This window comes from Mycteria americana, chromosome 7 (genome assembly GCF_035582795.1).
Source record: "Mycteria americana isolate JAX WOST 10 ecotype Jacksonville Zoo and Gardens chromosome 7, USCA_MyAme_1.0, whole genome shotgun sequence".
Taxonomy (NCBI): domain Eukaryota; kingdom Metazoa; phylum Chordata; class Aves; order Ciconiiformes; family Ciconiidae; genus Mycteria; species Mycteria americana.
The window spans coordinates 53,451,579-53,479,232 of NC_134371.1; the positions used below are offsets into that span (position 1 = coordinate 53,451,579).

A 27,654-nucleotide genomic window follows, 5' to 3' on the forward strand; every position below is an offset into this window, starting at 1 on the left:
AATTATTTTTCAATTCAAAATATTCATATCACTGTGATTGAAACATTTAGAAAAACACGGAATACGTTTTGGAATATTGTTTCAGAATTCTGATATTTCTGAAAGTGTGTTTTCATTTTCTTTTTTTTTTTTTTTTTTATTTCATGACATGTCACATAATGAATTATAATATAGAGTCATAGGAAAATCCAGATTGTAAAAGACATTTCTAGACCAACCTCCTGTTTAAAAATGGCCAGCTCTGAGATCAGACCACGTTGCTCAGGGCTTTATTCAGCCAGGTCTTGAAAACTGCCAGGGATGGAGACTGGTTAATCTCTTTGGGCAATGTGTTCCAGTGCATGACTATCCTCAAAGTCAAAAAAAGACAGGAAATGCTATTATAAGGCATAATCCGTAATTTTCTATTATGATCTTTTATCTTAGATTTACAATCATTAATGGCAGCTACTACACTGTATTGTGTATCGGACTATTATATTGCAGGATGTTAGTAGGCTTTACCCATTCTGAGATATGGTGACATAACATCAAAATGACAAAAGTGGTCAGGGAAAGCTTAACATTAATCATTTTGTTAAAAATACTTTCTGTTTCTTGGAAAATTTCATAAGTCGTGGAAAAGATGGAAGTCCTTGGGATTGCTCATGTTTTCAAAGTTAAGCATATGTATCATTGCATGTAAAATCAAGTCCTTATGGTATTAGAAAAAGATTAGATTTTTGGCCTTTGAACTTCTGTACTAGCAATCAAATTGGGTGATTAAAGAATTAAAGAGCACACTAAAACTAACGATTCTATTCTCTGTTTTTGTTGTTATGAACTGGAATTACCCTTTTCTCACTTAAATTCTAATGTGATTAGAGGGTAAATTAAGTAGATTTGTAAAGGTAATCCTGTACATTCCAGTAAAACATTTAGCAATTAACTTAATCCATGAAAAGTGTAATTTAACCTTCTTTTGCTGCTCTACAACAGAAAGAAAGAACATCTATAACATCTCTACAGGATTTTCAACACACTCTGTGCAGTATTGTTATATTTTAAAGGCTTGTAAAGGTAACTGATACAGCCCTGTGAAGTTTTAATGAATTTAAGAAATGTAATATCCCAAAAAGTAGTTTACTATAGTTAACAAATAGCATTCAATATTTACATTTTTTCACATGGGTTTTATTGGCAAGGAGACAGTGAATCAAGACAAATCATTCCCCTTTTGCAAAATACCTTAAATTCACTGGAACAGTGCAGGTTTTGATTTTTTAAATATTCAGTTCTATCTCAGAAACCACTATAAATTTGAACTGTTCTCGTCCCAAGACTTTTGGAGTCTTAAAATTGTGACACATGCCAAGAACATAGAATATTAATGGCAGCGTTCAGTCATCTGAAAAATCCACTGGAATGTCTAAATCTCAGCACCCAGAACAAGGACATCTATTCATCAGAGAGCAGTGGTTACTTAGGGACAAACTGTTGAAGACTGTGCCTTGCCTTGACTTAGTATTTGCATAATCAAGTCCTGACTCAAGATAAACAAGTATGTCCTTACACTGTCAAATTCATTTCTCAAGTTTCTTTTTCACACTTTCTCTTTCATTTTATACTAAATATACTTCACCAAGCATGATGATACAGTTCAGTGATATATTCACATGGGATTGAAGGTATCCTGCAGCAGTCTAACAGCACCTGAGTTGCTGATCTGATGAATTAATGTGGAGGTCAGCCTTCTCAGCTGGCATACAACAGTGTAGCTCTGTGAAAACCAGTTGATTTGCAACAGCTGAGGGGCTACCCCAAAATAGGGAATGTCATCTCTGCAAACTCATCTCTCGTCAGTTTTGTAATAATGAATACCAACAATAATATTTGATGCCTATTTAACAGTAATAGGATTTCAAAGAAAATTTCAAGCTGGACAATAATCAAACTCAGAAGAGTAAAGGGAAGCTAGGTACTTGCCACAGAACCCACAGGGTTTTCTATACTCCTGTATATGCTAAAATGACTTATTCTTTGATTTCCATTTTCCAACATCGGTCATTAATTTCTTTACAAAATATCAGTAAATATTTACCTAAAAGATGGCTTAGAGTCCTTTCTATAGGTACAAGTGGATGAAACATAAATAAATAGGTCACTATGCATCAGTTGAAAAGTTGACAATATTTACAGTCCCTAGAGCTTATGCCTTTAAAGTCGTCTAGTTAAGTATCAGAAGACCCAGACCAGAAGTATCAGAAGACTTGAACACCCAGAAATCACTTCAATTTTGATTCTCCCCTATTCTCCAAAGAACATGTGTAAAACATGGGGCTCAGTCTCAAAAGTCATTTGCAGTCCCTCAACATAGCCTTGTTGGTGTAGATCTGGCGCTAGGAATTACATGACGGCCCCCACTTTTCACACCCTTCATAATCCAGCAGCTGAGCCCCTCTGCCATGGCCAAGGCAGGTGGTGTGCAGGCATAGTTAACTTGTGCAGCTCTAGAGGTCATTGTAACCCCTGACAGATGCATTCCCCAGTAGCTACCATGTGCTCTGCCTTACAAATATGTCTAGAGATAGTAAGAAATGCAGCTGGTATTCTCCTAAAAACTGATAAATTTGGAGCCTCGGTGACTTAAGTACTAAATCACTCCTATCTGCTTTGAGATCCTTTTTTTAAACACACATGAATCAATGTAAGATTGAATCTGGCCTTTCTTTAACCATTTCCAGCCGCCCTCGCTGCTGGCAGCTTGAAGCACAGCCCAAGTTCAGCAGTTGTAGCACACAGTGACACTCACACAGATCTTGCTGTGAAATCTCACAGCAGGAATACTTCTTATTACTATATTAAGTGATTTACAACTTTGACTAGATCAGTTTCGCAATATTTGTCAGCATGACCATGTCAGATAAGACTACTTCTCTTTTGGCAGAGACTTACTGGTGTAAGAGGGCTTTTGCTGGAACAGCTTATTACGCTTGAATAATTGGTACAAGCAGCACTGGCTAAAGAGTGTTTTGCTTAAATTAACTCAGTTACGTTAAAAGGTTTTACTAATACATGGTGCAAGTCTGGCCTATGCCTTTCATTCCTCCTCCTTCTCTTTTGCTCGTATTAAAGCACTGCCACCTATTCTTTTCCTTGTCATTGTTATTGCTATTGTTTATGTTACAGCAGCTCCTAGAGGCTTTGAGTATATAGAGACTTAAGAAGAGAATCTAACAGAAACACAAGTATCACTGTGTATTAATAAATATTCATAATTGTTCCATCTTAATGTGAATAGTTGCTCAAAGAAAGGATAATTCACATGGAGTTACTGTTTTTTGGGAGGGTCCATGCTCAACCCTAAGGCAAGCCTAAAACTTACCTTTAAGACTACATGCGTTGTAGGCACTATAAGCTAGGGAAAAGCAGCTGTTCCTTCTCTTCCTCTCCTCCCCACTGCATCATCCTACACACTAAAATGATGCCACTTATGATGAGGAAATAAGGGCATAACTTCTTGAATATGAAGGAAGCCTGCGATATCACTGTTCAACAATGAACATAACATGTTCTGGCTGAAAATTGACAGCGCTAATAAATGCCTAGCAGATACTCAAGGAGTAAGGCAGATCAGTTAGTTTTTTACAACTACCCATAACATTATTTACAATGCTTTTATGATCATTCATCCCTTGTAGTACTTGTATTGGCAACGTGCATATAATGCTGGCACAATGTATAGCACATTATATATTGATACTTTGTATGACTTCTAGTGTTCCCTTAATATCAAAAGTAATTGGATAAACAAGTAACCAGACAAACCAGCAATTCTAATAGGAATATTCACACATTAACAGAGTATGGTACTTTAACAATAGTAACTAATAATCTACAGCTTTACCAAAACTGGTATCACATCATCTTCATTGTACACATTGTGACATCTTGTGATTTAAAAAATACATAAATGTAAAGGCAGAGATGTTCATGTATAACTGTTGCATTTTATCTCCTTTTTTTCTAGGGGCCTCAGGGACCTCAGGGCCAGCCAGGGCCACCTGTAAGTGTGTAAAAAAAACATGCCTGTATTTTTCCATTGTGATTGCATTACATAAACATGTTAAGCACCTAATATCTGGTTTCTCCCATTTTGCAGGGACCACCTGGACCACCAGGACCAAGAGTAAGTTCTGTAACAACCCTAACCTACAATACAGTCCTTTTATGAAAGGGAAAATAGCAGGATCCTCTTCAAATGCATTGATTGTTCCATCACTGCACATTAAATGCAAATACATTTTTCTACAACTTCCATCACTGCGGTAATACATTTTTGAACCTTCCATCTTACACTGTCAGTTCTGTTCTGCCATGCTGTTGAGTCCTCAACAGCCAACGCTCATGGACATACTCATACTTTTGACATAGGTTAACTCTGTTGCACTCTAAAAGGTTTTTCTCCTGTTCTGCATTTGAACACTCTGAAAGATAGCAACAGACAATTTTGTGCTATTTCTGGCCCAGATGTTCTCCCTATATATATACACACACACAGATTTAGTTTGTTAAGGGATTGTGCCAGTTAGGACAGACTCAGTATCTGAAGTGTCCTAAAGCTGTAATGATACATGTAATCTGAGAATAAATTGCGAGAACTAGATATTTGTGTGGGTGACTTAATTCTTTAAAATAAACCTGTTGTCTGGGTCTGGTATATATGTTGCACAAAGTGCAGAGAATGAAGACACGCAAGAAACGGGCTTCCTCCTTCAGAGGCTAGTTTGTCAGTCTAGGTATTTGTTCATGCATCATGAAGACTACTTGGATCTGTCAGCTGCTGATGGCTGATTGAGGTATTCTTTCTGTGCTTCTCTGTAAAGGAATAACACCTTTTCACACTTACCTCGATTGGTTTTCTTAAGTACATAAATTAAATGGCTGGGAGGAATCAATTGGGACATTAGTCTGTAACAACTATTATAGTATCTTTTTTCCAGGTTCCAGGAGTATGATAATTAAATTGTGTATGGGGGTGCTAATAAAAATCAAATATGCTTTTTCTGTATGCATGCTTGCATTCTTTGGAAATGGAAGGGAGGATCCTATTTTAAAAGTAAGCATTTACAATGAATTATTTTCTAAAATAACAAAATAATGGAGCTATCGTGTACTACGTTGCTCAATGTTGAGCAACTGTACGTTGCTACAGTGCTCAAAGAATTTACTGCCTGCATTTTAGAATATTCCTGTTCACCTTTTTATATTCTAAAATATATTTTTTTCAGAAACAAGTGGACATCAATGCTGCTGTTCAAGCTTTGATTGAGTCAAATGCTGCACTGCAGATGGAGGTAATATATTTCAATGTATTTACATTGTCATACAGGGTATGCAATTATAATTCTATTTTTTTGAGAACAGAACAGGGCTTCTTTACAAAGACTTAATTTAAAATGAATCTTGGATAGCAAGTGTGCTTGCTATATTCTACTTACTGTAGAATATAATTAAACATGTGAGGCTTTATAGGATACAATTGAAATGAAGTTAAGAAAAACAGCAGCATTCCTACCTTTTTGTCATGATTGACAGTAATGAAAATTTATTGACTATCATGAAGAGTGGACTGTATCTGTTCAGCCACAGATAATGATAGTGGCATTTAGGCCTTCATCCAAAAAATACTGGCATATATGCAAGTGTGTGGTCCCATTGATTGCAAGAAAATTCCATACATGGGTGAAGTCAAATACATTTGCATATATTTTCTAGGTGAAGTCTAAGAGTAGATTTCACTGTTCAAAATCTGAAACTGCTAAGTATACTTCAAAAATGTACCTTTTTTTTTTTTCCTGTATCCACATTTTTATGTCAACATGTCATAATGATGTATTTGCATGATCTTAACCTGCCTGGAACTTCACTGCTCTGATAATTTTAATAAAATGTACTAATTTGTTTCTTGAAATATGTTATTCTTACCCTGTTTTACATGGCTGATTGCATGCATTATAAATACTTCACTTCTGTCTGGCCATTCAATGGCCATTTGACTTTTACTGCATATGCTATTGTTGTGATACTTCTTTGTGGTAACACATTTGCTAATGGCCTTTGGCAGAAATACCAGAATACTGAAGTAACTTTACTAGATCACAGTACAGAGATATTCAAAACGCTGCACTACCTTAGCAATTTACTGCACAGCATCAAGAACCCCCTTGGTACACGGGATAACCCAGCACGCATCTGCAGGGATTTGCTTAACTGTGAACGTAAAGTGGCAGATGGTAAGTGTCCACTTTCATTAAAGCTTGAACACAAGTAGCCTTTGAAATGTGTTGCTTCCAAATGTTACTTTCTACATCAAAATTCTAATGTGTAGTTTTGTTATTATATTCTGTTGCAGTGTTCCTGTCACAGCTATCTTTATTTAAGATAAAATTTATGAATTTTAAAGATGAAAGTATGTAGCTATCTAATATTATATAGATATTAGAGACAGATTCTATATATATAGTAAACAAAAGTGTCCAGAAAATTTGAAACTGAATCCAATTTTGTGCTTAAAAGTTTCTCAAGTATCTATAGCTAATCTGCAATGAATTTTGTGTGGATCAGTTTCTGGATTCCTAATGAGAAAATTGTATACAATACACTACCACTGTCAGATACACTGATGTATCCCAGAAGATCCTGAATCAATATTTCAAATAAAAAATAATTATTTAAACCTGTAATGTCAATGCTGTGACATAATTCAGTTTCCCAGTAACTAATAAAATGATAAATACCTCTAAGTATCCCTATTATCAAGTATTAGTATTAACAAGCTAAGGAGGAAATGGGAAATGAAGTTAGAGGTTACAGGGAAATCACTGTTCTATGGCATATATAAGGATGGATCAATTCTTTAAGACTCTACTAGAGATGAGCCTAACCCTTATTAGAACTGTGCTCTCCTAAACAAATCTCAGTCCTTTAGGGCCATGGAGGTCACTGACACAGTCCTCCACTTCAGAGGATTACACACACCCATATAAATTCTAGAGCCCAGGCTCACCCATATTTAACCATAAATTAAGGAAAGCTATATCCTGATATAATTTGTATGTGTCCTATTTCTTTTATTGGACCAAATCCCATGGATTCACAATGGCAACTACTCCTTATTACTTTCACTAGGGTATGTCATGTAGAAGTCTCTGATGATAGTGGAAAAAGAAAGGATCTTCAAGATGCTGTGAGAGCAAGAGAATTTAGATCAGTATTTTACATCCTGAATATATTCTCTGAGTAAAGCCAAGCCCAAAGAAAAAAAGTTAAGTTTTAATACAGAAAGAGCAGACTGGAAATACCATTTTTTCTCACTATTTAGCTGTAGAAAGAGAAGACATTTTTGAAATTATGACAGTATTCAAAAGTTATTGTACATGTAATCAGAATCGAATGGTTATAATTTTGCTCAGTATCTGTTATTAGTAGAATTATAATAGTGAAAAGATTTTCATGTTCCTTTTCTTTCATTTCCTAGTGAAGCTATGGTGATAATACATCTAATACTTCCCCAAAAGTATGAATATTTTAGCAAATTGTTTAGTAACAATTATATTTTGGTTTTATTTTCCATCTGGGATTATATACTAATAGGAAAATACTGGATTGACCCAAATATTGGATGTCCTTCTGATGCCATTGAAGTTTTCTGCAACTTCACTGCAGGTGGTCAGACATGTTTAACACCGCTGTCTGTTACAAAGGTATGCATGGCTTCCAGAGAGACTCTATCTGTGCTGGAACTCTGAACAAACGAATGCTTATTTACTTAACTCATGAAAAGATGTTAGATTTCAGGGGTTTTTTAACGTGCATCTTTGTGGAAGGACGTATTATACATTCTGTTACAGAAGTTACAGATTTTCCAGAGACAATATATGTTAGTGTAACTCTCACTTTGTTCATTTACTCACCTTCCATGCTGATAGAATTATTTTGTTTTGCTTTCTACTTTTCTATACAAGGCATGAAAATAAGCCTGAAATGCTTCTAAGCTACATTAGTAATTCATCACTCAAGGCAGCTAAGTGAAGAGATGCTGAGGTCATTGCAGTGGGAAGGAAGAAAGTTATGACTACTTCTCAACACTTTTAAATGCCATTAGGCAGGGACTGGTTTCCTTTATATCATTAGTCCATGCTCCTGTTCACATGTAGTCCTTAAACCCTTGGGAATAGAAGTTTTATATTTGTGGAGTTTTGCATATACACTGTAGTCATTGAAGAGCATCAGAAATACCATAAAGTTCCCATATGCATTCCTACATTTGGAAGATCCCTGAATAAGATTGAGTCATGGAGAAGTTCTTGTTGAGTAATGAGTAACTATATTTTCTGTCTAAAATCAAAGTATGCTTATGAATTTGGGGATTTTTAATGGGATGTAGGTATTGTCAGAACCTGTGGTCAAAGAAGACTAAACAGCAGAATGATGTGGCTGCAGTTAAAACACTGCTGCTGATAATATCTTTGTTTGGATCACAAAATAATTTGTTTCAGTTTCCTTATTTAAAAATAGTGTTTTCTGCCCAGCTGTGTTTCAACAATGTTGTAAGCATTAGCAAATTGTTTATATTTAAGCTTTGAAAATGTCCTGTGAAAGCTTCTGTTTATAGTAATCACTATAATAGAACCTAACAGCTCTCCTGAAAAATACAAATTGTGCTCTTTGGCATTGATCCCAATGTATAAACATGTATACATGCTCCCATGCCTAAACACCACACATGTATGTGCATGTCACTTTGCGTTGCTGTGGCCATTCAGCATAGTCCAGCTAAGTCTAACGATGCATTTCTCTTGGAACTTCAGCTGGAGTTCGGCGTTGGAAAAGTGCAGATGAACTTCCTTCATTTACTGAGCTCAGAAGCAACCCATAGCATCACAGTTCATTGTCTGAACACACCAATGTGGAGATTAAATAAAGTAGGTGGCCAGAAAACGTCTGTTAGCTTCAAAGGATGGAATGGTCAAATATTTAAAGCAAATACGCTACTTGAACCGAAGGTGCTTATGGATGAATGCATGGTAAATACTTTTTAGCACTAGCATTATTAAAACCATAATGGAGTTATTGTTTCGACATTATTAACTTTCTGCAAATAAATAACAATCATTTAGATTCACATCCCTTAAAGCTTACTTCTTACATTTTTCTACGTATGTCTCTGTATGCCAGCCTTTTGATATTGAATTCAACATCTACCCAAACATAAAAGCAATTGCAGTAATACAGGGTATCTATACTTGCTGTTCGCATTGAGTGTCAGGTATTTCAAGACTCTACTAAGACACTGGAGAGAGATCAGAAATAAGGAGGTCTGCCAGGTAACTTTAGGAGCAGTTACTCTCAAAATGAAAATTCAGGCTTCAGTAAGAGTTCTGTTGAGGTTATCTAACACAAAAATCTCAGGTTCAAACAGGCTGGAAATTATTTTTTGGACAACTATATATCTTTACATTCGTTGACTATGAGTCAATGGTTTGTTTATTTAATAAAATAATGATGATTGGAAAGGGACTCCATTGCTAACTAAAATATTAAATCACATTTGTATTTAGGAAAAATTGGAAGAGCTTATTAATTTTCTAGTGCTCATTAGATTACTCCACTCACCAAGATGTGAGCCATTTGGTAAATGTCTTGGTAGAACACTATGAAATAGAGGAGACAAACACTTTACACTTTCAGGATTTTATAGCTCTACTTTCATTTACAATAACGAAAGACATGAGACTAGTTCCATATCAATAGAGGGGTGTCAAGTGAGATTTTTAATCTCAAGACAGAAGGTGGTTTTATTGCGGGACTTTGAAGCTGTTAGGGTTCCAACCTTTACTAGCACATGCTCATGAGATGCTCTAGCCTGTGTCATGCAGCTAAGGTATGGCCATTGAAGCCCCTTCTCCCCACCTCCCAGTCTGTTTGGGACTGTTTTAATCCCTGAGAAAAATTAAGGCATACAGTGATGGCTATTGAGAACTGCCATTTTTCTGTGAGATTCTACGAGGCCTGTTGCTCTTTCTGTGGGAAACTATGTTTTGTACGGGTCTGCTGCAGAATCTCACGCATTTGCCTCTCTACAGGGATTTCGCTTTCAGTGGTGTCCACTGTACTTGATGGTTTTTAAGAATGGCGTGATTGCAAACATCAAGGCACTCCCAGCCTCAGACAACGTTATAATGTTATTTTATAATTTCATGAGGTATCAATTCTTTACTGAGATTTTTAAAGGATTAGAATAATCAATACAAAGTTCATGGCAAAAAGGCAGCTCCCATTCCCCATGATTATTCTTCAAGGACAAAGTCATTCAAGTGCCTGTAGAGTTCATAACGTGAGACCTACTGTTCAGATGCAGAGGTGAATTTAGCAAGAGATCTGAGAGTCTATATGAGCCCAGGACTGCTTGCAAAGTGACAGGCGCTCTGCTCTGAGCCGTGTTGCACTGCGTCTGCATCCGCTCCAGCTGGCTTCCGTGCTGGGCTTTTTTACAGGTACAGTTTTGCCAGGAGTGTGCCCATGGTATTGCATGGGAGAAATGGCATTTGTTAAATTACAGAGTTTCTTTAGGAACTGCTAGGAGAAGAAATGTTCCTGTACACTTCTCCTCCTCTCACTCTTTAAGCACAATTTCCATTTGTGTTTTGAAGCTCATCTTTGATATGAATCTAATATTCCTCTTCTGTGTGTTGCAGATTGAAGATGGTGGCTGGCATAAGACACAGTTCTTTTTTCACACTCAGGACACTAATCAGCTTCCAGTTGTTCAAGTTAACGCACTTCCTCATCTCAAACAAGGACAGCAGCACTTCATAGAAAGTGGTTCAGTGTGCTTCCTTTAAGGTTTCTGTCCTGGTGGTTTTTTTTGCGTCACCATGGAATTGCTGCATAGATCGAATGCAAAAGTAATGATCCATTGCAGGCAAAATTACTAGTAAACTGACGAATCATTTTAAACAGTGTTGGTTAAAGAACCTCAAGAAAAAGACTTCCTCCTAAGGAGAAATGGCATTGAAAAAGAAAAGAAAGAAAGAAAAGACTACAACTATTTTCCTAAAGGATTTAAAAAAAAAAAAATTGGTTGGTGCTTTCTTGCATAATTTCCTGGAACAGAGTATCTGAACATGGAATTTTTCAGGACCTCTAGTGTTCTTAGCAATCTCTTTAACAGCACTGCAAAAAAACCATCCCGAGGAAAGCTGGAGACATACAATACTAAGGAGCAATACTGGCTAATGCTCCTAAATGTGCAATAGCTTATATATGAAAAGTTAATTATGCCACAGTACAATATGTCTTCTTTTCTTAAACATTGTTTTATTATAGTCCTTTGTGGACACATACATCTTTACAGATGGCACACTACCTCTTTTGTGTTTCCTGTCCATGTTGCCTTGGGGCGCTTCATAACACAAGGTGCTTGTGGCCTTATCAGAGATTATTGAGTGCCTTTTTATCTTTCAGACTGTATGTGCTGGTTACATCAGGATATGTTTCTGTTGTAAAGGTACTTATTTTAAATCGTTGGTCACATACTTCACTACAATGAAAACATTATTTATGTGGATTTCGTGTTTAAAATATTTTTGTGTACTGTTGTGGAAATGGTATATGAGACAGCACATTGTATATGATGCATATAGTGAGAACAGTTAGCTTTGCAGCCACTGTAAAAATTGTTGTAGAAGAGCTACCTACAGTAGTTTTGAGTTTTAGAGTCTGTATTTCAGTTAACATTTTGAATGCCAAAGGCATCTTAAGATGATATATTGTGTATATATTTTGTAACTTGTGAAAAAAATCTACTACGGCATGTCTTCTGAATGGCTGCTGTTAAATTATAATCAGCATTTCATCAACCTAGAAATTCCTTTTTTTGCATTTTTAGGTCATTTCAGTTTTTTTTAAATTAAGCCTAAAATGTTCAACTGTCTTTTTTTATTAAAAAAGAACAATTTTACCATTAGGAAAAGCACTCTTTATAACGATATCTCTCTAATCTATTATCAATCCAAAGTCTGCTCAGTAGTACACGGCAAGATGATACCAGACTATACTGGGGAGAAGGGGAGCGTTCAAACAACTTGTTTAACTATCTTGATCCACAGGAAACCATACTTACCAAAGAATAATAAAATAAGCTTCCAAGCTATCTGTTTGTCTTTTACTATTCTGTTTCGTATTGTATAGTTCCTTCTTAGTAACAATGAAAATCCTCTAGAAGGGTACTTGTTAGGTGGCAGTGCTTCCTTTACCAAGGGGAAATGCACACACTTCATGCCATGGAATGCTGTGGGAGTGACAGTGTTTACTTTTACAAGGTAATGTACATGTAAATCGCATTTTACATTTTATATCGAAGCATCAGTTTTGTTCCTTGTGAGAAAATCTGATAAAACTAAAGACAAAGCAAGATTACGGAGTGATGATAAAGGTTAGTTACAGCCTGACAGCATCACTTGTCATTTGCTCTTAGTCTGGCTGTGGAGCCGATGTTCTGACAAACGGATTATTTTTTTGTAAGAAAGTCATCTTTTAGAAAATGTTCTGCTTCGTGTATATTTTTATTAGTCTCACTGTCCTATTTTTGGAAATTATTTGTAGCCTTTATTTATGGTTTATGGTAGCATGTCTCAGAAATCATGTATTTTAAAAACAAATAGCTTGAAGCATTATAAGGCTGCTGAGACGTAAATATCGGCATCTCCGTAATTGAGGCAAAAATGCACATCCCATGCAGACAGCACGATGCACTCATGCAGCAGGACACTGGCAGGTGATAACGTACCCATCGCTTGAGTTAGAGGTTGCCGGAAACGTTTAGCTGAAAGCATCCTGTTTGACAGTGTACTTGTATACGGTGCAGTGTGTGTTTTGGAAAGCCTCTTGTATTGGAGCTCCTTTACATCTTTACTCGAGCTCCTGAAAGCATTTGCAGGAGATCTCATACAATTTTGTCCCACAATGTTAACAAGTACCTGTACTCTGCAATTAATTTTTTATGGTTTCTGAGGTGATCACCTACTTTGTTACCCTTAAGTTTAGAGCAAGCCCTGAGCTAGATTATGAGAGTCTTTGTCAGAATCCTTTTATCCCTTTTCCTTTTATTGTTATTTTTCATAGTTAAAACTCCATAAAAAAGCCGCTGGGAAGCGGGGCTCTGAAACAGCCTAAAGCAGGAGGGATAAAGCCTAAAGGCTACAGGATGCTCTCGGCGCCAAAGGGAGCGGGCCGGCTCCAGCCTAAGGCGGGCTGCAAGCCGGTCCCTTCTCACCTGCTCCGGGGCAAGGCCCGGCGCCGGCAGGGCTCCGCGGCGCCGGCCCGCGGCGCAGCAGGGTGAGGCCGCTGCCATCCGAGGGCCGCCAGGCGGCGCCGCCGCCCAGGAAAGGCCGCGGCCGGGCCCGCCCCGGCCAGGCCCCGTCGGGCACCGCGTGGGGAGGCGGCGCCGCGCAGCCATGGCGGAGCAGGAAGGCCCGGAGAGCCCTCGGCGGTCGTCGGGCGGGCGGAAGATGTCCCTGCAGAGGTAGGGGCAAGGGCGGGGTGCAGGACCGCACCCGGGACCGCCCTCAGGTCTCCTGCAGAGGCCCGTAGCCGCCGGGCCCCGGGAGCGCCTCCCTCGGGCTCCGCGAAAGCTCGGGGCCGCCGAAGGGGAAGGCTGCGCCGGCCTCTCCTCACACAGCGCCGCCGCCGCGGGCCTGCCCCGGGGGCTCCGTGGGGCCTGCTGCGGGCCGGGCCGGGCCGGGCTGGGCCGGGCCTGGCCCCCGCCCCGGGGGGCGCCGGGGCTTCAGGGAACGCAGGTGCCCGAGGCGCACGGCATCGCTGTCTTCTGCCCTGCAGCCCCCGCGCCTTCTCGTTTCTCCTCTGTATGTTGGGAGAGGAGTAGCCTTCTCTGCGATACCGGGCGTTACGGCTTCGGTATGGAGCAGTTTCGTTTTCATCTGAGTGAGGGGACTGTTCTGGGCATGGGGTGAGTTTTGTCCTAGGCAGCAGCGTCTGCTTTTGCCTGTTGATGGGGGCCTGCAGGCAGCTGACGCGTGGCAAGGTTTTCCCTCTGGCATTGCAGCTGAGCTACGAACGTGCGTTGGGCACTGTGGAGATAGTAAAAAAAGAAAAAAAAAGAAATCCTTGCTCAGAGTATTTCCTGTTTCTGTTTTGCAGCGTATGGAACACTTTTGTTCTGTTCTGATACTTGGCGCTGCCACAGTATGATACAGAGCCACCTTCTCGTCAAGAGGTGGTACTGCTGGCTTGTCCTTCGCGCTTCCACTCTCAGCCAGCAGCGAGCGCATGGTGGGGAGAGGAGGAACAGTATTTTGAGGCGTACATTTTTCCTCTGGTAGTTGAAAGTGGTGGGTTTGTGCCATTCTTGAAAACTTTGCTGATGTGGGGGGAGGGTTACTTCCATTCCACATTTGTCGGAGTTAAAATAAACAAGAAGTGACGATTATTTCGGTTAATAGATCAAGAACTTTTTCTGAAGAATAGGAGAAACATCTGTTGTAATAGCCTGGTTAAAAAGCAGAAGATAACATTTGTAGAGGAATATTTTTTTAATGAGGATAATATTTGTTAGCTACATTCATAAAGCTTACGCATTGTGCCTGAGAGGTTCCCTGACTTTGGGGTTTGCACTGCTAACAGCCAGAAGTTTTGCTGAGTCTATTATCATGGTTTTTCTGTTTCATTGAAAAAATGGGATGCAGTGCTCAGGTTTTAGCATGAATGCTCAACGCTTATTTTCCATCTGCCTAAAACTGGGAGCATTATAAGCCAGCATGGTATGGTGCATGTTATAGGTGATGTAAATCGCAAAAAGCACTGGTACAACCAGGCCACAAAGCATAAACTGATACAGCCTTGCTATGCTTCTAGCTCTGCAGTTAGCATGGGTTTTTTTTTCTTTCTTTCAAGCATTTGCACTGTGTTTTAATATAGGTAAACCCCTGTATGTGTTTGGAGATATTCCCCATAGCTTACGTTATTTTATCTGCCACCTTATCTAATCCAGGGTATTTGTATTTTCTCTTTCTTCTTTCAAGGTTCAGATAACTTTTCCTGAAAATGCTGATTGATGGCATAGTGCCTGATTGTTGAGCAGGCACCTTCCCGGGCCAGTCAGGCACAAAGATGCCACTTTATTAAGAGGTGCTTTTTACTTCTTTCAGATGTGAAACATGTAGTGAACAGGAAGCTAAGTACAGATGTCCACGGTGCATGAAATATTCATGCAGGTATCTATTATCTGAATTAAATTGCTTTTTGTTTTTTCCCCCACTCATGTGCTGAATGTGGCATGTTAATGAAAAACTTTTTGTCATTTCAGTCTGTTGTGTGTAAAGAAGCATAAGCTTGCACTGAGCTGTAATGGAGTCAGGGATAAAACAGCGTTCGTCTCTGTAAATGACTTTACTGACTTGAACCTTTTGAGTGGTAAGAATATTCCTTGTGCTTTTTAAAATTCATGGGGTTTACTAGGTTAGCACTACATTTTTCCTTGTTCTTTTTTTACCTTCAGATTATCGTTTCCTGGAAGATGTAGGAAGGACAGCTGATGCTGCTGCTCGACATCCTACTGTGCATAGTCCTGCAACAAAAAAACTTGTAAGTTTTAAATTAGCAACTTGGTCTGTTGGAGGTAGGGTTGACTACCTCTGAATTCCTACTGAGGCAGTCCCAATCCAGATTTCAGAGCTGATACCTCTCTTATGAAGGTATGAATGACCCTGAATTTTGGAGCCAGAAATCAAAAGAAGTCTCTAGGTTTATGTAATACTAGTCTTGATGGCTATGTCCAATTGTTTAGAAGAATAAATTGCTAACAGTGTACGTTCTTAAAATTGATGCATGACCACTCTTGCTGTTTGATGATAGACGTGTGTTAAGAAAGCCTGAATGTTTCCTTCCACCTCCACAGCTTTTTTGAATTTTTAAGTACAAAATTCCCAGGTAAACAATGGATTTATTAATTGCCTAAAAATTATAACATGCTTCCCCCTATACTAAATGAAGGCAACTAGAATTCTGCAAAGAATAAATCTAAGCAACAGTGAAGTAAAAGCCAGCCTTCTAAGGGTGAGAGGGGATTTTTGTTGAACCTCCTCCAATTCCAGTAAAGCATTAATGAGATCACAGAAATGTGTGGCATTTCCTGAAAGTCCTATGACGATAAACTGCAAAGACCAAGATCAAGAAGGGGGGAAAAAAAATAAAAATAAAAAACCCAGAAAAACAAAATCCACTCCAAAATACTTTGACTCATTGATATGTCACAGAAAGATATCAGGGCCATGTTGTTTTCCAGTCTCGTGGAGATATCTTTAAATACAGCACTAAACTCAGTTGGAGAGAATTCATGTTGGTGACAAAGTAAATTCAGAAGAGTCCAGCTTTCTCTCAGGCTGAAGTCATACTCTGCGTGTGTACTTAGCACCATGATGTCTTGAAAACTTGCGCTGAAGATGGTGAGATAGGTTACATAGGCAGCGTTTTTAGGGTGTGGTACTAGGCATGTTTGCGGGATGATATGCTTAGTGCTACCTTCAAAGCAGAATTTGTCAGAGTGGCTGAGATGGTGCTTGTACATCCCTTCTGCTAGCAGGCTCCATGGGTGGTATTACGCCCACAATGGCTGTTTGTGGCTTTCACGGTATGTTAAAGAACTTCTGCTATAAAGAAGTCATTGGCATATTGGTTTTTAACTGTGGAAAAACTTCACCTGAAAACATTTCACATAGTTTCTGGGCTTACTTTATTAACTTTTTCATTCGTGATGTTTTTTTAAAAAGTCAAAGAAAGTACTTCATTAAACGTGGCCTTTTCTACAGTTTTCCCATAATTCCTGTCAGCATTACGCTTTTATTGTTTAACTTTCAGATTTTGAATACATTATTAAGGTTTTTTAAAAAAAAAGTTTTTATTTTTTACCAGTTATATTGCTTGAGAAACAAAGCTCGAAGGTGTAATATTGACCTGAGAACGCTGCCCATTGGATTTACAAAAAGAAGAGAAAATTCAACCACCTTCAATTGCATGTGAGTTGGTTACAGTCAGCAGTATTTTGTTTTCACTGAACACCATAATGATGAGAATCAGAATTCATACCGATATACTTGCTTTTAAAAATCAGTTAGATGCATTATTTTTTTACAAAAGCTATCTAGATTTAGTATTTCATGCTGCAGGCTTTCATTTTTTAGGCTCTTTGAGCTCAATTTAACAGCATATGCAACTCATGCTTTGTTTTGAAAAATAGCAACATTGAGTAACAGGAGGAAGAATTACTGCTGTAGTGTTTTCCCGTCTCTTAATTAACATTGAGTTTTATTGCTGGAAAAAGAAAACACTTCTTTAAAGGTTTATGATAAGAGGATTGATATAGAATGATTGCAAAAATCCCTCTCTGAAAAGGATGACTTTAAATCTGAAGAGATGCTTCCAATACCGTTCTCTCTGTTGCATGCTGTGTAAGGAGTTACTATGCTGGAGGATGTGGATGCTCGATATGGCACAGCTTAGACGAGTGCAGGCACAGATATGAAATCAGGAAAAGGGCTAAGAAGACTTTAAATGTTCTTCCCTTTATCCACTCTGTGGCTTTTCTCTGATATCCAGAGTTTGTATTTTAAAATATTTTCACAGTAAAAATAAAAAATTAAAAAAAATTAGAAAGCATTTCATTGTGGCAGGAAACGAGTCTAGAGTGTAGCTCGATGATCTACTGGGAGCAAATATAAATGCCTTCTGAGCTTCTCACAGTAATCAGCTGTGCCAGCTACCCCTGATGGTTCCTCCGCTTGTTTTCTTCATGGTCATAGTTTTGGTGGCAAGTTCTGTTTTCAGGATACATTTTTCCCCTCTCTTCTCGGAGATGCACAACCCGTGATGTAAAGCACGGTGTTTGGCAGGCGAGGTGCCGGTAGCCGAGGACTGACGAGCCACCAGGTGTCTCTCTCTGACAGAGAAATAACCAACCCAGAAGGCTGCTCGACAGACTTGCCTGCATCATTTCTTCTGTTCTGGGGCAAAAGCACAGATTTTTGTTTTTGCAGGTATCTTAATTTTCAGCAGAACATAAGGCATAAAATAGATGTAGAAGTGTAACCTTTTAAAGTTACATGTTTTACCAGTTCTGTTAGAGAAAACCCAGGGTGGATCAATGGAAAGAAAGGAAATCTGGGGCATTTTCTCCTCCCTCTACCCCATATTTCTACATCACTGAGGCTCTCCCCTCAGAACAGACCAGGGGATAGCTCCAAACCTTGCAGATGTTAGTCATGTGAGCAGAAGCTGTCTGCCTCTGCACTGACTTTCTTTTTCTTGGTCATATGCTCTACCTTTTACAGATATCTTGTGCTAGTCTCATGCTGTTGAAGTATCTCAGGCTTAGAGCTGAGTTTAACTTTCCTGGGGGATTTCCTCAATGTTGTGGATAAAACAACATAAACACCCTTAGGAGTACAGGGTAAGGACTAGTCTTTAAGAGCTAGGGAAAGTGCAGAAAGCCTGGGGATGCTGGGATCAGTAGCTAACAGAAGAACAGAAAAGGCACAGATACAATGAGGTTTGACAGTATTGGGAAGACCCTGGGCGTGGTACAGTGCTGTGCTGACAGAAATTTGCCTTCGTGTACCATGTTTTTCAGTTCCTTTTCTCTAGAAAGCCTTTTTGGGTACATACTGAAGTGTAGTTTGCATTGGGAACAAATTAAGTTTTGAGCAGACTATGCTTTCACGTGTGCCATGTGCTTTATGTTGTCTAACAGAAGCAGATTTAAAAACTTGAGGGTATGGGGCAGGGAAGGTGACTTACTGGCAAGTAGGCATGGAAGTATTTCACAGGCTGTCTGGGAGAATGCCTTACTGTTGTTTGTCAATCATAAAGTCCTGGGGTATTTTGTTGTCGTTGTTTTGGGACGCTAGCCTTCCTGGGACATTCACATCCCATCAGAAGGAGCATGATAACGTTCTCTGTTCTTAAGAGGATAGGAAGGAACCATCTCTTTCCTGTAAATGCTGTCCAAGGGTATAGAATATGCTCAGTGAGTACTACACAAAGGACATGTTTCCTCTCTTTTGCTGCTGTTATTCACGTAGCAATGGGCTGTTTGAATTCAGAGATGCAGATTAAAAATTAACCTTTGGTTTTGTTTTTCCTTTTGTTAATTGGCATGTTTTGCTCACTCTCCTTACATGTGTTCCTGAGGAATCAAACCTCAGGTTTGATTGATCCAGTGAGTGTCAACCATTTAACACCTATCCCATGTGACTTCATGACACCCATGATGTTTTGTTGAATATTACATTCAAATGGGGTAAAGCTGTGCAAATAGTTGCTTTATATAAGCTTAACACCTGACAGTGGTCAGGGTCTGGTGTGTCTACTCTTCTGTAGACCTGAACCCCTTCTCATGCTGTTTGTCAGTTGAGAGGGGTTGCTCCAGAGGGTGGAGGTTGGAAGCTGCTCTACATATGCTCATGGAAAGCTGAGAACAGTCTTCTGTGATGTCCTCTTCACGCTCTCTGTGTGAGCCAAGCTGTTAGGCTGTACAAGGCAGGAATCAGAGTAATCCAAAACTAGGAAGTACAAGATGTATTCTTGTGTCATCCCCTGCCCCTGCCAGCTCTGGAGGACAGATCGGTGCTTGTTTGGATGTGTTAACTAGACTCTTCATTTCCCATTTTCCATTAGTTTGTTTGCTAAATTCAGTGTTGTGAAAGCATACGTGCCAATGCTGGGCAACACATGGATTACAGTAACTTGTAATATTGAATACCTAGATAATGGAGGGTCATTAGGAAGTAGAGTCTTGAGTCCAGTTTGTGAACTCATAGGACATCTGACTTATTGATGGTTTAGGACACCTTATTCGCAAATTATTTTTAATGTGCTGCTTCACCCTACCTTTCCTGTGGTGCCCTTATTTTCCAATAGAAGTGGTAGTTCCCCTTCTGGACACATGCTGCTGTGGAGTTGGGGTGGCCTGCTGGGATAGGGAGCCTTTGGGAAAGGGGTGGAGAATGTGACCAGGTTGGGACAAGGGCTGGGGCAGCAACTGGGGAGCTCCAGCCAGCAGGGCAAACTGGAAGAGGGGAGGGAGCTTGCAGCTCTGTGGCTCCTGGTTCCCTGGTGGGAGATGATGACAGCTGTGAGAAGCTGAAATGGGGCAGTGCAGCTCCCTCAGCTCTGCAGTCTGTGCTGCCCTGCTCCAACCCTCCTTGCTGCTTACAATCATAGGCATCTCCACCCAGCTTCCTCCCCACTCCGTTCACAGCACCTCCCAGACAAAATCCTTCTTACCTCTCCTCACCGCCGAGAGGGGCCAGAGGGCTACAAGTATCCTTCCCTGGTGGAAGGCATGCCTGCAGCTTGGGAGCATTTGATCAGATGATACGTGTGGGAGAAGAAAGAATCTTTTTCATTGTCTCTCTTCTGTGATTTAATTCTGAGAACAAAATATAGTGTGGAGATTTGGGATTAAGTTTCAGTTAAGAGATCATTAGTGTTTCAGAAGCTACTTTGAGGTCTACCTGAAAGCCCTAAAATGTCAACTCTAATCATTAGCTAGGTAAGGATAATTAAAATTAATGGTTTGAAGTGTTGCTGATCTTGAGAATTTACCAAGGAGTTATCTGAGCTGGGTTTGGGGCTGATATTAGTGTTGGAACTGTTAAACTTGAATTTAGTTGTTACTTGGTACATAGTTTTGCTTGCTTTCTAGGACCCACTAAAGTATGTTCCCAGGCAAAGGAATGCTACTCTGGAGTGATCAGAGAGCATGATGTTCATGCATTTTAGTAAATCAGTAGCTTTTCAGAACATCCCTATGTGAAGATGAGTACTGACTGAGTTCTGTACCTGAGATTATTTTTTTTCCTTTTTTTAGCAACTGAAATGTTTTACTCTCGTAGTGAATCTGATGGTAATTTTGTTTATTTGTAGAAGTTAAAGAGGACAGTAGTTTTATTCTTTAAAGATTATTACAGTTTGGGTTACTTGGCCTTGACAGCGTCCCTTTGATTTACACAGGACTTAGTTGAAGCCCGGCATGTTTGATTATTGCAACACATATGGCTAGTAACATCTCCTGCTTTGGGAGGCCCCTTGATAGAAGACCATATGTGTTAGAAAGGAAGTGCACTTCAGTTCCTTCATTGATTGTCTTGCTGTTTACTGTAACTAGGAAACATACGCTTTCAGGAGAAATATTTTAGTTTTGCTGTTTATACATCAAATCCAGGAATTAGTTTGATGAAGTTTCAAGAAAACAGAGACATCTTCTTTTGTGTGCTGTTGTTAGAAGTGCAACAAAGTCCATTTGGTGCTAGGAACACAGAGTTCTGGGCAGGCAGGGGGGGTGAAATCATCACACTTCTGCATGTTCTCTTATTTTAAATTTTATTTTTTTTTAATCCACAAGAAAATCTAGTCACTTACTTTGGCTGAATCTTCATTGCTTAAGAAAATTGAGAAAGGCATTATTATCCAAAGGCGTAGATACTGAACCCCCAGTATTTCAATTAAACTTCAGTGCATTAGGTGAGAGTACTGTGTATTGTCAAATGAAAGGATAACTGGTCCTTCATTAAACTTCTTTATATCCTTTTCATCTCTTTTACCAATTCAAAATAACATAGACAGGAAATACTACAGTACTTGTGCTTTGATGTAGGATGTCCTGTATACTATTTTTAAAACATTTTAAGAATATTAGTTGCTAAATAGAAACAAAATCATCAGTGAATCGCTATCTTTGACAGGCTGGCAGTGAAGTACTTCTGCAGAGCCAGAACTGCAATTGGTATCTTAAGATGTGATGAATTTGGATTTTTTTGTTGATATATATTTTATTTGACATATATGTGTGTGTGTGTGTATACATTTTAAAATGTTTTATATACTTAAAACCTTTTATTGCAATCTAGGCAAAATTGGCTATTCAGAGGAAACCTAGGTAAGAAAGATGAGCTTTATGAGATACTTCATAAATGTTTTAAGAAATACGGAAACACTGGACCCTTCTGAAAATCTGCCAAGGCACTTAACTGGTATGTCCAAGTCCCAGAATCCTGTGCAGATCTGTCCTTTAATTCCCAGCAGCCGTACTGCCTACACCCGCAGTACTTGGAGCATCTTCCTAGGTACTGCATTAACTATAAAAGATGGTGAGAATTTTTGCAGTTGTCCTGAGAGCTAGCTGAAGGTAACATCCACTTTGTATATACTGCTGCTGTCTTTGTAACATCAGAAATAAAAGTCTTTCAGTTGTTGCTGTGAAAAATTTAAAAATCATTTACATGTAGTTCTGTGAAAACTACAGTTGATTATAGAAAACAAGTTTTTTGAAGTTTTAGGAGAAATGAAAGGGAGACAGTTACTTTGCTTTAGAAGAACAGCAATTGCAAAACAGCCTATGCGCTTCTGAACATAATTTGCAGCTACATCTGACGCAGGGGAAGAGGTGCTTGGCTGCTCTTTTTCCCTCTGATCAGTTTCCATGCTTCTGAAGTAGCCAAAATAGGATGTGAAGCCAAGCAACGCAGGGATGGGCTATGATGCTGCTTTTACTGACATCAAGGATGTGCTTGTGCCTCATCCAGATCTCTGCTATTTGGTTGTTTTATAGTCAGTGCCTTGGTATTCAAGAAAACCGTGGAGTAGTGTTCCATGGCAGCTGAGCGGCATGGAACACTTCATGCAGGGAGCTGTTACTCAACTGCAGATGACTTACTCAATTAAGCATTTTCATTTAGAAGATGAACATAGTACATGTCAGTTGTATTTGAAGGAAATACTACCCCAGTGAGCCATAATGGAAAATTAAGTCAGTGAGATCTGGAGCCAGGATATCTAATTTTAATCAGAACTTGTTGTGAAGCAGCTTTGATAGCATCTACAGTTGACATCAAGTTCTCTAGCTGGGCAGAGATCAGTGATGGTGAGGGATGCTTCACTTTAATAACAGGCACCCAGCAGGTTGTTTTTCAAGACTTCATTGTACAGCGAAGAGTGTGAGGCTATTCCAATTCTAAGCTGCTTTTTTCCTTGCCTTCTTCTACACAGTTCTTAATCTAGCCTGCCTCTTTCTGCTTGCCATTTACTTTCAGGCAAGAGTACTTTGAAGAGAGGTGAAGTAATTAACTGCATTTTCGTTATTAGCACACTGAAAAAAAAAATCAACATTTCTGTTCTTCCAAAGTGAAACTTTTTGACAAGGAATGATCTTTTTAACTTCAGTGTTCAGGCTCCCTGATTCATAGCTCTTTCTGTGCACTATTCCATAGAGTAGATTGTGCCTGGAAGGGGGAGGGAGGGCGAAAGTCTGAAAAGATCCGTCTTAAGCTGATTATACAGCTGCAGTGATGAGCTGAGTCTGCCTCAGTGAGCCCACAGGGAACTGGTCTTGCATGTGAAATCAGAATGTGCTGTGTGATTACTGTTTCTGCAGACACATAAAGAGTATTCCTAACAACAGGTACCAGATAGCTAGAAGTACTTCTGGAACGTTTCTTTTTCAAGTGCTTGTGTTAGAGACAGCCCTCTAGCCCACATACATGTTTCTGTGAGCTGTGTCATGGTTTGTCTGTCTCCACTTAGGAGAGGAAGACCTGCAGTACTCCCATTGCTTTGGCGGTCTTGATTTAAAAATTTGACAGAAAGACAGTCTGTATCACAGGATGGGTTGGTCACTTAGAGTAGATAAACGTGGCCTGTTTGAAAAAAATTGTGGAAGATGATGAGTTAAATGAAAAAATGCTAGAAAGCCTCATTTTAGTTGATAACATGTAACTAAAACCTCACACAGTCCTTATCAGTATTTTAATAAATGTGCCCATCATTAGTGTTTCCTGCAGCTAATGATGGTAACCTTATTTCTATGTCTAAAGATTACCAACTTTTACTAAACTCTCCTTGAGAAGGTGCTTTGAATTAATACCATGCCATGTTAAATGCCAGATATTAACATATGTCTGAGAGAGGAACCACAAGCTTGTTAATCACAAGTCAATTGAACTGGTTCCATAACCCTATTGATATTACAGTTTGTTCTACACATACGGTAGCGTTGATGCTTCCTTCAGCTGTCAAGAATTAGAAAACCTTGTTTTACTCACCTTGCAAAAAACTTCCAAAATTCCACTCACTGATTTTGAGTTATTTCAAAACCTTTTCCAGTTTGGTAATTTAAGACAGTATCATACCAATATGCAAAATAGCATAAAATTCATGAGGCAAGATACTATGTCAGCTTCTGGTTATATATGCTGTGGAATTAATAATGTTTTCTGTGTTGTCCTCCAGCTCTGGTCAAACAGCCTTACTAACTCTTTCAGACCTGATGTGCTCTAACTTCACCTTCTCATTTAAGAAAGGCTCTCTCATTCTCAGCTTTAACAAACATGACCAGATAGAGGGGAAGAATCACAAGGCATGCTGCACACCTCTGCTGAGCCTTGGCCTTCATTAGTGCTTTTTATTCTAATTATTAGCTCCTTGGAGCTAGGGTTCTTGCTTGCTCTTTTTTTGGTAAACACAAACACTTCTGATTTTACTTATACTACAGGAAGTATAGTTCAGCTGTAAAGCTCAGTTTTCTCCTAGGAATAACTAGGTAAGGGAATGATTATTTATTTGGTAAGAGCACTTTTTTGTACAAAGTGCTTGCATTTAAAAATTGGTATCATAATTAATTGAATTTAGCAGCTAACTTGTTTACTGTTTTGCTACTGGATGCACGTACACTTGTCTCTGCAGCCAGCTAGAACCTGCTGGATAATGTTTCATCTGCCTGATAAACAAGTTAAACAACATGTTGGAACAACACTGTGTTTACTTTTAATTGTAGTACCAGAATCTTTGCATAACTGATGGTGATTATTCTGGATATAATGATTCATAGGGCTTAAGTAGTGTTAAAAAAAATTAAAAAATAAAAAAAAGTGTGGGGGAGTACCATTAGATGTTCTTCTGCTTCACACAGATGTCTGGCCTCCGATTTCTAAATGGTAGCAGTTGCCTCCTTTCTCTTCCAAATCTTTACTGTTTGTCGTGAGTGTAAAATTCTGAACCAGAGCAAAGGGCCAGGCACCTACCTTTTAGGCTGTGCTTTTTCTTAGGAGATTTCTTTTAGAAAAATATTGTTACACTCACCATACCAAATGGGAGAATTTGGAGCAATGAGAGGGAAAATGCTTTGTCTTAAGTCAATATTGACTTCAGCAGCGTTTCTGAAGATGGAGTAAAAAGGCAAAAAGAGATTTCCTAATCTAGCAAAGTATCCTCAAGGTAATACTGCCTTTCTTAAGACGATATTGCACTGGAACTATGCTTCAGTATCTTCTATTCTCGGGTATTAATTATGCTAGCTGGAAAGGGAAGATGGGCCTTAAAACTAGCAAACTGGAGAAGGGAATATGACATCAGTTTTGGTCTCTACCAAAAGCTTCCTGATCTTTCTGTGAAACATTTATTCTTTCTAACTTCTTGTTATCCATGTTATGCCAAAATGCAGCTTCCCTCTCTGCCTATGACACATTTTCTATTCAGGCAATCACTGCTGTGAGAAGTCGAGTGCCCTATTTTATGTAGAACCTGGTCTCAGCTGGGACCTCTGGCTATTATTGTTGCACAGGTTTGGCAGTCTGTCCTGGGTGATACACCAAAAAGTATTTTCCTTTTCTGAAATTAAAGGGCAGCTATACATGTAGAAAGTCAGCTGGAAGATACTCCCTTTTAGAATGTGAAATGCTGTTGATCAGTTAATTGGTGATATCTTACCTGTATTTGTAAGGAACAGATTTTTATCCCATGAGGACTTGAAATTCAGCAGGATCTGGGAGCAGTGTATCTTTCAAAGTGCCTCTCAGTTTCTCTGCATGTCCTTTTACTCTTTGAAAATGCCATTCAAAATCTTGTCTATATATTTTCTTCTGCACCCATGTTGTAGGCTACTGAGCTTTATCATAGAAAAAACAGCTAGTAGTTACCAGCTAACATTAAGAATATGCATTTCTTTTTCTTTTCAGGGAGAAAAAATTCTACTGGCATTTGAAGCTCGTATTTCCTCACTGCCATGCTGAATACACTTTAAAAGGGTACAGAGCTTGAAAAACAGGTTTTTATAAAGTTTAAATTAGTCTGCTGAAATTGGACTACAAAATATTTTGATCAGTTCTTATCTATTCCTATTATACAAGGTAAACGCGAATATTATTTTTAGTCTTAATTAAAAGGGCATTTAAATTGAAAAAGATACTTGAAGTTGTGCAGTCCTTTCCTCTTTGAAAGCTAGCGGGCTTTTCAAATCAGGCAAAGTGATTGCTAGTCCTTTTCTTTATGTGAACGGAGCAGCTTGTATATTCATGATAGCAATATCCTGTACACTTAACATATTCTGTTCTCATGGAGCATACGTTCAGCAAGATTTGCCATCCCTCCTCGCCTGCACACTGGAGCTGACCTTCATATAGGATGAAATGGTTGCATTGTTTGCTTTGTAGGAAATCCCACAAGCACATTTTGCAAAGGCCAAAAAATAAGCTTTTGTTGACAAATATTTCTCCTTTTTTCTTAGCCTGAAGGGGGGTGAGAAGTATGCCCTTCTCTACTTCTAGGGCTGTAGGAACAGCTTGTTTCTGCTGCAGGGTTAGAAACTAGAGATATACATCTGTTTACTCCTTGTAGATACCAGTGAAGTCCCAGTGTTGAAATTGAGATAAAGCTGTCAGTTATCTATGCTGTATTGATACACATTTATGATCCTCCCGTAAACTACTCAGTTTTGCCACTGTAGCATGCAAATATATGGCTTCCTTCAAATGACTCAGATAATAGATTTTTCTGTACATGATGAACCATGTCTTATGTATTTGATTTTTATCTTTGGTGAAAGGGTGCCTGACGATAAAACACTTGCTGATATCCTTAAGCCATACATTGATCCAGTGGAGTCAGATCCTGTAGTTTGTCAAAGGTGTGTATTGAATAACTTTTCTGCCTACTTCATCTAATGCACTAATAAAAGAAGGGAACGGTTCTGAATAAAAGGCTTAAACTAGCTGCACTTTCAGCATGCAGAGCTGAGTTCCCAGTCAGCAGTATATCTTCAATTCCTGTGATGAAAACCATCCTAACATTCACCAAACAACTAGCCCTGGAGTATAGCCACCAAATTTAAACCAGGAAAAGATTAAGAAATTGACTCGTGGCATAAAGATCAAAGAAAGCAACTGTAATTCTAAAAAATGTAACTATAATTAACCTCAGTGAGGGTGACAGTGAACCTTTTCTTTGGAGTAATTAGAAAAACATACTAGTAATCATAGCCCTCATTTATAGGAAATACTTAGGATGTGGAATATTGTCTTTATGAAGAAATATATACTTTTGGCTGTTGACATGCAAAAGATCCATCTCTTATGGATGACAGGAAGAAAAGTCATTGTACATCATTGTTTCTTCATCTCTGTTGCATATTCTTTTTTTTTTTTCCAGATTAAAAATCTATACAGTGTCTCCTCAGTCAGATGTACAGATTTTAATGAAAATAGAAAACAGGAAACAAAACTCTATCAGGTAAGATGGTTCTTCAGTTTGTGTGCTTATTAATTAAAA

The 27,654-nt window shown here is 38.9% G+C and overlaps 2 protein-coding genes across 5 annotated transcripts in view; both read left to right on the forward strand.

The window, feature by feature from the left end:
• The window catches only part of COL24A1 (collagen type XXIV alpha 1 chain), a 155,013-nt gene extending 142,848 nt beyond the window's left edge, over positions 1–12,165 (forward strand). For 3 of the 4 annotated variants that reach the window (XM_075508461.1, XM_075508463.1, XM_075508462.1), the window contains 7 exons: positions 4,010–4,045; positions 4,142–4,168; positions 5,271–5,336; positions 6,107–6,275; positions 7,636–7,745; positions 8,853–9,068; positions 10,740–12,165. In XM_075508461.1, the coding sequence (XP_075364576.1) occupies positions 4,010–4,045; positions 4,142–4,168; positions 5,271–5,336; positions 6,107–6,275; positions 7,636–7,745; positions 8,853–9,068; positions 10,740–10,886 (771 nt within the window). In that variant the 3' untranslated portion in view covers positions 10,887–12,165. Of the gene's footprint in view, positions 1–4,009; positions 4,046–4,141; positions 4,169–4,982; positions 5,019–5,270; positions 5,337–6,106; positions 6,276–7,635; positions 7,746–8,852; positions 9,069–10,739 lie in introns of those variants that run through there. The other variant, XM_075508464.1, reaches the window with a different exon arrangement.
• A 1,285-nt stretch (positions 12,166–13,450) lies between these two features.
• ZNHIT6 (zinc finger HIT-type containing 6) overlaps positions 13,451–27,654 on the forward strand; it is a 34,260-nt gene continuing 20,056 nt past the window's right edge. Inside the window, exons 1-8 of the mRNA XM_075508468.1 lie at positions 13,451–13,567; positions 15,210–15,275; positions 15,368–15,474; positions 15,560–15,645; positions 16,972–17,075; positions 26,067–26,135; positions 26,933–27,013; positions 27,535–27,615. Of these exons, the coding sequence (XP_075364583.1) occupies positions 13,500–13,567; positions 15,210–15,275; positions 15,368–15,474; positions 15,560–15,645; positions 16,972–17,075; positions 26,067–26,135; positions 26,933–27,013; positions 27,535–27,615 (662 nt within the window). The 5' untranslated portion in view covers positions 13,451–13,499. The remainder of the gene's footprint in view (positions 13,568–15,209; positions 15,276–15,367; positions 15,475–15,559; positions 15,646–16,971; positions 17,076–26,066; positions 26,136–26,932; positions 27,014–27,534; positions 27,616–27,654) is intronic.